This window comes from Chaetura pelagica, unplaced genomic scaffold (assembly GCF_000747805.2).
Source record: "Chaetura pelagica isolate M959 unplaced genomic scaffold, ChaPel_1.0 scaffold188, whole genome shotgun sequence".
NCBI classification, from domain to species: domain Eukaryota; kingdom Metazoa; phylum Chordata; class Aves; order Apodiformes; family Apodidae; genus Chaetura; species Chaetura pelagica.
The window spans coordinates 1417373-1429695 of NW_009954196.1; the positions used below are offsets into that span (position 1 = coordinate 1417373).

General features: G+C 40.0%; 1 protein-coding gene across 1 annotated transcript in view; it reads left to right on the top strand.

Moving 5' to 3' along the window:
- Positions 1-12323, top strand: part of EMCN (endomucin) — a 52516-nt gene that overhangs the window by 38008 nt on the left and 2185 nt on the right. Inside the window, exons 8-10 of the mRNA XM_010003166.1 lie at positions 420-515; positions 2205-2229; positions 3233-3294. Coding sequence (XP_010001468.1) covers positions 420-515; positions 2205-2229; positions 3233-3294 — 183 coding nt within the window. The remainder of the gene's footprint in view (positions 1-419; positions 516-2204; positions 2230-3232; positions 3295-12323) is intronic.

Genomic DNA, 12323 nt, shown 5'->3' on the forward strand with positions numbered 1-12323 from the left:
GGGGGGGAGAAACTGGGCTTATATATTTCCCCAGGAAAGCTTCTCTTCATTACATAATTCTTTCCTTTTTGCTTCTTGGCTGGGAAACACCTGTCAGGAAATGGCAGATGGTGGGAAATAATAAAAGGAAAAAAATGTCCTCGTTTAAAAAGGAGATCTTGCATTTTCTATCCCTAGTTGTAAGTGCTGTTGGGGAATGTTACTGTGTTATGTAACTCCTTGGTATTTTTCTGGGTTTTCAATGTTAAAAGGAAAAAATCACTTCAGTTGCTGAATTTCAGATGAGTCTTGTTTTCAAAAAAGAGGAAATATTTTTAGCATATATCAAAAATTTATTTCTGAAACAAAACTTTCACAAAACCTTTGTGGATTATCAACATTGGTCCCCAAACTGATACCATGTTTTTCCTCTTTTGCAGGCTTTATCTTGCCAATAGTCATCACTTTGATAGTCATTACCCTTTCTGTCTTCTCACTGGTGGCTTTGTACAGAATGTGCCAGAAGAAAACGCCAGGTATTTGGTTTGCTTTCTCTGTGGCAGGAAAGAAACCATTGTGCTTTTTATTATTAAAAGATCTCTAGGATTACCTTCACCATATATGCTGCAGTTGTCTGATAGGAAAGCTTCTTGTATTTCAAAGTATTTTGCCTCAAGTAGGAAAGTAACACTTCATTTTCAAAATCAGTGGGAAGAACAGAGGGACTAAAAATGTCTCTGATTTTTGGAGAATATATATGATGCCATAAAGCTTCCTATTCATGTTTTGCAGCTATGAAGAGCTAACAGCCATGCTAACACAGTCAATCTGGTAGAAAAAGTAAAAACTTTTAGAAAACAGCTTGGAGATATTATTTAACAAAATCACTATTTATTTTATATCTGTTCTAGATACAAGCAAAGAAGTATCAGCACTTTCTTCTAGGAAATACCTGATATATACATACATGCATACATATAGAAGTAAAATTTTCCAGTTACAGTTTAATGCTCATGGGCACAAAAGCTCTGAGCAAAAATTCTTTTCAGAAGCAGTCATTTTGACAGATTGGCAAATTCCAGCATCTGTTTCACTGCTGTCCATAAAACACTTAAAATAATGGGGGGTGCAATTTCATTAAATTGTATTTGTCAACTGTTTCAAAGAGTTGTTTGAGTGGGCCACAGGCAAGTGTAATTCTCCACTAAGTGAAAACCCAGATCTGAATCCAGACTGTGGGGTTTTTTTTCTCCCTGCAAGCTGGCATGAGTTAGGAGACCCGTGCAGAGCTTCAACTGTGAAATCACCATGCCTTGGAAATATAAAATCACAACAGGGGATTGAAGCTGTAGACCAAGGCAAACAGTGTGTTGCAAGCAATTTAGCCAATGACATGGAAAACCAGACTCAGATAAGCAGAAGGTGTGACCCCTACTTAGGAAATTACTGAATATTTGGAATCAAGAGGTAAAGATGTGAAGAACGTTTCTTTGCCAACCTCCCCATGCACAAATGCCAGCAGGCACAGTACTAGCAAATTCACTTGGAAGCTAGACAAGATCAATAGCAGTGGTGCCTCCTGCAGGATTTAAGTCTATCCAGTGTGCTTCCCCTGCAAACGGGAGTCCTGTGCCCAGTGCCAGGGGGCACTATTGGCTCTACATCTCCAGTACAACCCCTCAGCCCCATCCATCTGTCTGTACTTGCACCCAAGAATAAAATGTTAGGTGTATGATTCATTTTGGGGAGAAACCCATTCCCTGTCAGCAGGGATCAACAGACTCTGTTCTCACATGTTGTGCCAGGTTAGACCCCCCAGAGCATACAGCCTGGCAGCTTGTTCCCTCACTCCCCTCACTCTGTATCTTTTAGCTCGGTTGTTATGCACTCAAGATCTGTTGCATGCTTACCTCCTCTGTGCAAGCTACCCCGGCATTTGAGAGCTGCAGGGGAAAATGCACTTCTGTTCTGCTCTTCTACAAGTCACAGATCATTCTCCCTAGTTTCCAGAAGTATCAGTTCAAGCAATAACAATTCATTTTCATAGGTGACATGAATATCTTTGGGAAAGACAAACTAGAAAAGCACCAAGTACTATTCAAGCTGGTTGATTTTGTTAAAGTACTTAATGCAATACTGCAAAATCACAATTAAGCCTATGTCTAAATGTTTACTTAACTGAGTTCCAGCAGTGAAAAATACATTAACTTTGTTCCTTCTTCCAGAGACACAAGAGAACGGCACTGAACAGTAGGTTGAATCCTGTATTTTCATTGCTTTGAGATCTATCATGGGGCACTTGTGAATGTAGCAGATTCTGCATGAGATTTTCTTTGATCTTTCTCTGCTTAAACACAATAATAAGCAGTTGCCACCCCAAAGAGATAAGTATCCTGTTGAAAGCAATGTGCTTGTAGTTATTGTACACCTGTATGCATGATAAGCAGCTATTCCAGCTCTCAATTGTTTTTCAGAGGAGCCTTTTGAAACAGATAAACTGCTTATGCTGTGCTGCAGGGCCAACCAGCCCAGTCTTTTTTCTTTTTTTATCAATTTTTGCCCCTTTGATTGTTTTTTCCCCTACCCTTTCCCACCTCCCTTTTTAGTTCATGTTTTCTCTTTTGTAAATGTTTTTAAAATTCAGGATTAATTTTCTTTCTTTTTTTTGTGTCCTCCATGATTTCATTTTCCTCTGCTCTATTTCCTCTCCACTAGTCCATTTGCAGAGGCTCAGTTAAAACAGTATTGGCATAAGGAGTTTCAGGAGTGTGAAACTAAGAAAGAACCATTAGAAGTAATATAGTTGAGTCTGGCTGTGGCCTCTCTGTTTTGTATGACCAAAAGCAATACCTGGGCTGCTGATTTACTTGCTAGTGCTGACTCCCTGGACATCTAAAGTGGTCTTTCTTGAAATTCAGTGTGGCTAAAAGCCTTGTATTGACAGAGAAAAAAAAAAAGATTACTCCCTCTTTTCCTTGAGATGAACTTCTGTGGAGCACTAGATTGAACCTGGAGTCATGCAACTTGATTTATTACATATTTTTAAGAGAAATGTGTTTTCAGAAATATTGGTATATGGTATTTTCTGCCACCAAGACTTATCCATGATGCCATCCATAACCCATTTCAAGCCAGTCAGCATAGACTGGCATAGGTGCTGCCTTCTCTGAATCATGGAATTTTATTTGGCTGACCAAGGTGCATGATGAGCAGCATGCTCATTGTCTGCTTAACTGTTTTCTGACTTCAACAGGGCCCAATCAGACAAGGAAGGAGTCAAGCTTCTTTCTGTGAAGACAACTTCTCCTGACACTGGTAAGCATATCCTCAGTGTGTACATCTTTCTTTCTGAGCCTGGAGAGGAGCAGTTTGGGGATGTCATTTCCAATAGTAAAATCACCTAAAGTTCCAGTCAGGTCAAACACTGCAAACAATTCCTCTGTAGTGCAAATCTGCAGACCGACAGCCTGTGGAGCTGCAGTGCAGCTGCACTGTGTGGTATCAGTATCTGGAAGTGAGAAGTGTGACTGGTTGGGGAAAGTAACTTTTTAACAGCATTGATGGTAGGTGATCTACAGGTAGACATGTCCAGGAATAACCTCAGTAGTATATTGATCATCTGGGTCTGGCTATACAAGGAATCACAGAACTGTTGGGATGGAAGGGACTTCTAGAGATCATCTAGTCTGACCCCTCTGCCAAAGCAGGATTGCCTAGAGCATATCACACAGGACTGCACCCCGGCAGGTCTTGAATGTTTCCAGAGGAGGAGAGTCCACAACTCCCTGAGCAGCCCAGTCCAGTGCTCTGTCACCCTCATAGTAAAGAAGATTTCCCTCATGTTCAGATGGCACTTTCCTGTGTTCCAGTTTATGCCCATTGCCCTTTGTCCTATTTCTGGGCACTACTGAAAAGAGCTTGACTCCATCCCCCTTGCACTCACCCTTTTGATATTTATAGACATTAATAAAGTCTCCCTTCAGCCTTCTCTTCTACAGGCTAAAGTGTCCCAGCTCTCTCCACCTTTCCTCATAAGAGAGAAGTCTGGGGACTGATAATATCCCAGGGGCCAAAAGGTTTGGGAGTCAGTGTTGTATGTAAAGAGGACTCTGCTGGAGGTGGTATTGACAGTGTTCAGTCAGCCCTGCACCCAACCAGCCTTTGCATTCAAAATCCTACTCTCATTGCGAATTCCTCTGTCCTGTGCTTCACTACCAGTTTCTTGTAAAATATGTGCCTAATGAAACCTTGGGATGGAGGTTATAGATAACTTGCACAAAAGAAAGTAAGATCTCATCAGTACCAAGTGAAGAGAGATAGATGCAGTGACAGGTTCTGAAAGAAACAGAGTAGCATAAAATAAGACCAAGGCAGAAAAAAATTCCAAGTAATCCGATTCCCAGCTATTCAAAAAAACAAAACAAAAAACCACCCCCAAAGCATCCCCAAAACCGAAATCTCTCATGGTAAAGCTACTCATGGTGAAACTTCTCCCCTTCACCCATTGCAGTTTGCTTCCTCAGCTCTGTAGGTCCAACCTTTGTTCCTCTGTCATCTGCAGAAGTCCTCCAGGAAAAGCAGTCTCTTACTTTATGCTTTTTAGGTATAAAAACATTTTTCTTATTTTTTTTGTTCAGATTTCTGGCCATCTGTTTTCCCTACTGACATTTCAGAGGTTTCCCTTTAGCTGCTCTCCCCTTTCCTCTAAATTTTTGAGAAGTCCTGTGACACACAGCACTTGATCTGAACTATCTTCCACTTGCTGGCAAGTCATAATTTGCACTTTCCAGCCTTCTCTGCAGTTTCCAAAAGCTTTTGCATGATCCAAAAGACCCACAGGATGGTTTTGGCAGCCCTTGCAACAGGGTCCCTGCATCCTTGCAGGTACAGAGCAGCACACTAGCATTCTTGCAGGCTAGAATGGGAGGAGAAACACACCTCATTGCAGGTTGCATCATTCTGCCCCACTGCTTCTGAGCAAAAGCAAGCTAGACCTTGGCGCTTAAGTGACTGCACTTCAGAGATTTTGTCCTGGTTTGAGATTTGTTATCTATCTATCTATTAGTGTATGTCTTTGGGAATGGACTTCTGGATTTATTTTTAAGGGGTTTGGAGTTGTGTGTGTTTATATTTAGAACCACAGTAAATTTTTTGAAAGCTAAGTAAAGTCAGAAATTGGAATTCATTAACTTTTTGATTGATTATGCCCTCATACTTGTTTCAACAAGAGCGTAACTTTATTGGCAGCAGCTGAATTATTTGTTTTTCACAGCAGGGTAACTGAGTAAAGACTCAGGTTCACATATTTTTTTCATAAGATGTGGTCCAACGCCTGTCAATCAGCTACTAGATCGCCAAGAATCTGAGTTTCTTCCATCCAGAGGATGCTTGATACTCTTTTTTTACTAAAATATGATGTGTGCATGCTATAATTGGAAGGTATGAGTCATAACTACTTAGAAGACAAGATTCTTGTCCTCTTCTCATTAATACAACTCATATTTAAACTAGCTGCTATTTTATCTTGAATTCTTACATCTTTCTATGCTTCAAAATTAAATAGAAATGGAAGTCCTGCTTTTCCCCGGGTTTAAGAGACACTTCTTAAATTAAAAGCACTCTGAAAGGAGGGCCTTTGTCACTCATACTCATAGGTATTCTTCAATGTGTTAGGATGCCTGCCCTTTTGAGTAAGATTTACTTGCTGTATTAAAAGCTTGAGCATAAAGGCAAATGTTTCTTCTGGTACAGATAGAAACATGAGAAAAGTCTGACTCACCGTCCCTCTTAAAATTACTAAAACATCTTTATGTATGTTCTTCTTTGTCCTTTTTAGACACACAGAATCCACCTTAATTAAAAGATGGATTCATTGGCCAACTGCTTAGGAAGTGTGTATTATAGATGTCTCTGATTGTGCATACCAAGGAAACTATAAAAAGTTTTGATTAAAACTAGAAAGTTCTTAAGAGTAGCAGTAACCTTATAGGTAGACCTATATCAGCCTCTCACTATCAATTAGGCTCAGCTGCCTAAGGTCAAGCATACATACAACAAAGTTCTGCTTTGACACATATTCAATTTAAGCTCAATTATAAGTACAGTTTATGTTTTGGTTGTGGTTTTTTTAAATTTATTTCTATTTTTACTTCTTTTATTCCAAACAGAAGATTTTGAGATTGTATGTTTGTTTCAAAATGTCTAAAGAACACATATACAAAACAAAGTAGGTTGCAACTTAGAAAAGCTCTGTTTCGGTGTTGTACATTATATATTGTGATCAAGTGTTATGGTGACTTTAATCTTGCCTTATTTTACCTCTATAAAAACTAAGCTGCCTTCACATATTTGCTTGAAAGTGATCTAAAAGTCCAGAGGGCTATTTATCCTGTCTGTTTTGGGCATATATCTTGAACTGGAATGAGCTGACCTATGGAGGTCCATTGACTACTAATGGATCCTATTTTAGGACATCTAAAATTTAGGTTCTGAGTATAAGTAAAAGTAAAAAGAGAGACTCTTTTTTTCAGAAGCACAGCTGAATTAGATTTAGTAAAAAATATTATTTCAAATACCTACAATTAATGTGAAAGATACAGGAAAAGAACAGTCTTCAATTAAGCCTGGGCTAAAATAATGTTTTTTAATCTAGCAGTATTGTCAAGAGCACTAGGTAAAATAGAGCTTTAATTTTCTCATTTTTTAAAAATTCTCCTTAGAAAGATGAAATTACTGATGGCTTACAAGCTCTAAGGCAGTACTGTTTGAGAACTGATGTAATGTAAAAAGCCGAACAGACAGAAGTAAACACTGAATTTTTCATATGCATTTGCCAGTCAACTGCAACATGCAGTGCCTGATGCAAGATACGTGCCTATACATGCTTCTCATGTGAAAACTTGAGTTGGGTAACAATGCTCAAAATAGTGAATAATCTCAAAATTTTTCCACTAATGTGCAAATTCAAGATTTGCTACAACCGTTTCATGTTGACAAATTGAAGGTGGGTCTTCCTAGGGATAATAAATGGTCTTCTACAATAGAAAGCTCCAGAAAATCTACCTGCAAAAATACTTCTTATTTGGGATTCAATGTAAGCAACAGAGCAGCATGTTTGACTTGTCAGTGCTAGGTATGTTTCATAAGAATATGAGATGACGAGTTTTACCTGATGACTAAGAGATCAATATAATCATCCATGATGTTAATGATAAAGTATTGCTTGTCTTGAAAATGTATCTAACTTTTGTTGTAAGGGTTCTTGCATATTTCACTGGAAACTAGTGAAGGTATTGCTTGCCTTTTACAACTCATGAAAAATGTTGAGGGATGGAAATTCCTCAGTAATAGAAAGGCTAAAGAATAGAAATTGTGGTAAGGCTATTCCATACAGTTGAATGATGCATGATGGAAATACTGATACCTGAGTAATGACTTGGCAATTTTCTTTTATGGCCCTTGCCTTGAGTACCCATTTTAGAGCAGGTAAAACGTGTAAAGGGTCTTTACAGTAGCAGCACACCAGTTCAATATTCAATATAAAGTCTATAGAAATGTGGCAAGTCACATGATGTTTCAGAGTGGTTAGGTATAAAACTGGCACCTGAAGATAAGATGATTTGTTAGGGCATGTTTTCTAGCCAGTGTGTGCTCTTTTGAGATGATAGGTAGGATATGACTTGCTCTGCTTCTAGGGGTATTGCCTGTTTTGTGTTGAATTTGCTGGAAAGATTTTAAATATGTCAAAGCTGATGTGGCTCAGATTTTGGTGAGGCACCTGGAATGGAAGGTGGCTGGAGAAGGGTCCATGGTACATGTCTGCACTGGGGCTTCCTAAGACACCCACTATGGACACAAATGAAAATTTAAGTGTAGCTACGAAACAAAGCTGGGAAAATGTACCAGGCAAACATGGACATTTAAGGAGACACCTGACCTGTCACATGTGAAGCACCCTTAACTTATTGTAATCACATTGGAGAAATGGATAAATTGATCTCTGGAGGTGCTTTCAGATGGCAGTGCAGTACAAAGTAGTATTAACTGAGGATGTAGAACAACAAGCATTCCCCATATGCTCCATATCTCTTCCAAAAGCTTCTGTCTGATAACAGTTGTAACAACCTTAGAGCTGTTCCCTGCTTCTTCAACTGAATGTACTTCCTGCCTATAGATTTTAATGACATTTCTTGCATGCATCCTTTGCACAAGTTGAGCTACCTTTCTTGAAGATACGTGGGATCTCACGGCATGGATTAATCAGATAACTTCAGTCACTTTTAAGATGACTCTAGTTTGTGTCTGCAGCATTCCTCTGGACTTCCTGAATTTCCAAAGCCTTCTCTGTAAAGGCTTTGAGGATTCCTAGCCTTTGATGTCAGAGGCTGATGACTACACTATACATAAGTGACCAAGCACCAAAATCATCACAGAACAAAGGAAAAGACTTTGTTCTCATTCAGCCCTAAAACTTTCCTCAGTCGTTGGAACACACATGAAGCTCAGCACCAGACGAGACCATCCACTGTGGTGCTAGGGTTTGGACCTGGAAAACCCTGTGGTCTTCTGAAATGATGCGGTTGAATGACAGTATCTTCGTCACTGGTTTCCATCAATCTCCAGATTCTGGGATGTTTTCATTATTCTGCTTGTGGCTGTGATAGAACTGGACAAACCTTGAGCTGGGGTAGAGGATTACTCCTCCTTGGTTTCTGTTATGCTGAGCACATAAGTGCTCTGCATCTGCAGCACTAAAGAAGGTAAGAAATTTTTATTTATTACCTCATTAGGTCCCCAACCCAAGGAAATTTACCCCTTCCAGGGGGCACAGTTCCACAGCAGGCCATGGGTGTTCTCCACAGGCATCTCTGTCATTTTGTCTAGGATCCAGGTGGATGCCTCAAGGAGTGGATGAGGAAGCCAGGTCTCTAGGTGAGGCACTCTGTCACCAAAAATTCCATTCCCCCCTCCTCTCACTGGCAAGATAAGCAATGCAGGTCAGCAGAGAGAAGTCTGCTGGCATGCTGCATGCTTACAAGCAGGAAAGGCTGGGTGTTCCTCCTAATGTGAGGCTATGATATAGATTGTTTCTTTTTCTTTTTATGAGCTGTATTTTCAATGTCTTATTTTTTTCTCTGCAGGTAGGAAACCTGGAAGATTCTTCATAGGAAAGAGTCCACTCACAACAATGAGATAGATCAAGTACCTGCTTCCCTTTCCTTTCTCATTTTCTGACACTCTGGAGGTTTTTTTACCTTCTATTGTATAATGGCCTGAAGTTGTGTTTTCTTTCTTCATAGAAACCAAAGAATAAACTTTTTCAGCCTTTTGCAGCTCATGTCTGGATTCTGCTTGTGTTTACTCGCACCACAGAGATCTGACCACACACACTTCCAGCTGAGACCTCTGGGCAAAACTGTAGTCAAAAACACTAAATCGTTTATGCTTCCTTCTGTATTTCTGATTCAGTTTGTGATCTGTGCATGCTTGCATGAGTTTTTAAAGCAGTCTCTTACAATCAGAGACCACTGAGGCTCACTGATTTCATCTGTGGCATGTTTGCTAACTTTCCAGCCTGCAGCTTCCTGAGACATTCCTCTGTTGGGGGAGCCAACTCCCCACCCTTTTCTGGCTGTTCAGCAGCAATTGCCTTCCCAACCTTCAAATGAACATTTCCATACATGCTCTCTCTGCCATGGTGTATTGTGTGGAACCTTCTGTCCTGCTGGCAGTGGTGAGGAGCAGTTTGCAGAGCCAGGGATGAAGCGCGTGGCAGGGGAGCGCTGCTGCTCGTCGCCGACGCTGGGCCCATTGGTCCACACCAAGCCCTGCCCAGTGCATCCAGGCACCAGGTCCCACTCAAGGCTGTTCTCCAGCACCTGTAATGCACTCCTCTTTCTTTTAGTCCAGCATGGTAAAAACAGACATCTAGATTCTGATGTCTGCAAAGATAGTTTTATACTTTTATAAAAAATAGGTTTCTGCAATCATCTTTTATTAAAAGCTTGCTTTAATTCTTTGCTCTAAACCAGATTGCCATTTATTAGCAATTTCTCAGCAGCAGATATTACAGAGAAATAACAGTACAATTCATTTTTTCTTACAATGCAATCTGAGATGCAGTACAACCAATTTTTTTAGGTCAAAGACTGTTTTTTATATCCATTGTCTTCCAGCTTTCCCAATAATGTCGAAGAAGGCTTTGCCCAGGTCAAAGACTTTCTGTACTCGTAGTGATACGACCTGCTAACTCTTTTTTGTATCATCATGTTCTGCAGTGTGTGTGTGTTCTGAATAACATATTCCGATTCCGAATTGAATGAAGGGCAGGGAAGAAATTACAGTGAGATTAATATAATAGCCTTCCACAAAGGTGAGGCTAAGATATGTTTGTTTCAGAGTTTCAAATTGGATTTTATATGATCTATAATTTCAGCTGATTATGTGCTCAATAATTATTCACATGTACTGGCATCAGGATCGAGCATTAATAGTAACAAAGGAGGATATCTGTGAGAGTGAAAAATCAATTAAAATACTACACAAGTGAAATTTTAATTGGGAAGAAAACTTTGCATTTTCATTGAAGTACTGTTACTTTCCTGGTTAAACATTTGACTTTGCAGAGTCCTCAGTATCTGTGTGCTCAGTCTACTTCCCATGCACCTAAAGTATGTTGAAGGATCAGCAGTTGTGTATACATTCTGTTTTCCTATTGCATTTTCCTTATCCTTTTTAAGTATGACTGCATTTTAGAGGAGGATGTGTGCAGTGTGTATTGGATCAGGCCCAGTGCCCTACACTGCCAATTTACTGGGCTGACTCAGCAATCAGGGCTCCAGCAGAAGTGTTTGGGAGATGCCACATGGGAGGCTGTGCCTATGAAAGACTGCTGCTGTGTTACAGCAGTTGCTAAAACACCTTCTCTTTTAATATTGAAGTTAAGAAACTGATCTGAGCCAGCTGTACCTGCTCCGATCCTGAATGTATGTAGCCTCAAATATTGCCACTGAGCATGGCCAGTGTGAGATGTGAAGGGAAGGAGTCTAGGCATGTATCCTCTGCCAAAGCCTTCCAGCAGGCTGTGGCTTGATGACATCCTGAAACAGACATTGTATCTCTGGTGCTTTCTATTTCTCCTTGGCTTTTATTTCCATGAATTTGTTATATCCCCTGTGGCAATAAGTTAGTTTAACTGCAGATCTGTTTGCATGACATGACAATAATGTTTGGAGATTTCATGGTGCCTGTCTTTGAGTTTACAATCCAGTGTCAGACAAAAATCAACAAACAGGTTGGATGAGAGGGAGAATAAAAGGTTTAATGGAAGGGTTTGCATCTCAGCTAAAGCTTCCATGTCAGTATCAATGTGATTGCATTTTCCAAATATTCTTCCTAAGGCCTCGTTCTCAAACTGCACAGAGTTTCTTTCAGTTTTTGTAGAAGTGTGTGATATAGATGAAGCTGGTTTCTCACTGCTTCTGCCCATCTATATGACACCATAACTCCTCCTCCATCACAAGAGGTGTCACAAGGCAGGACGAGAGGTAAAGGGTGTCACATTGCACTTGCAGCTGTGTAGTTGACAGCACTTTGATAACTGCACCAGATACTTTCCTCCAGTTCCTTTAATCTCCACTTTCTGCAGTTCACTCATTTACTTATCGAAGTAGACAAATATGCAATGAACTTTCAACACATTATCAGAAAATCGTTGCCATAGTACCTATCAAGTGGGATCAACCAATATGAGGTTCCCTTTATGCTAGATGCTGTTGAACTGTAGTGTTAGAACCTGATGATTCAAATCTCTCTTGAGACCTTCTATCTCCTGGTGTGCAACACTGGATTTTAAGTGTGTTACCCTCCCCTAAATGGATAACCCAGAATCCACAAAAGTAGATTTTTCACTGACGTTGATGTCCAGCAGTTTTGCTCCTGTTGGCATTACCTACACCCCTTCTTTACCTACAACAGCCTTCAAACCAGGCAGATAATCCATCTAGACTGGCTGAGCACTGCCCCTGCACCATGTATTTTCTCCACTGGCAAACAGTCTGGTGTGAAATAATTCCTTCAGTCAATTAAAATGTCATCTGTTCTAACAAAATACTAAACACAAGTATTACTTTTTAATTTCCTTTATGGGATGCAAGGTCTTATTTTTAGTGGGTGATGGTTTGAGGGCAAGTTTTGGTTTTTTGCTGTCTTGGAATTTATTTCTGCCAGTGAAGGCTATTTTGAGATCAATAAAACTGTCTTCCACTTGCAACTAACGTTAATATTCTTCTTAATTTGCTCTTTGTGTTGCAGCTGGATATTTAGCACAACATCAAACTGCTGAA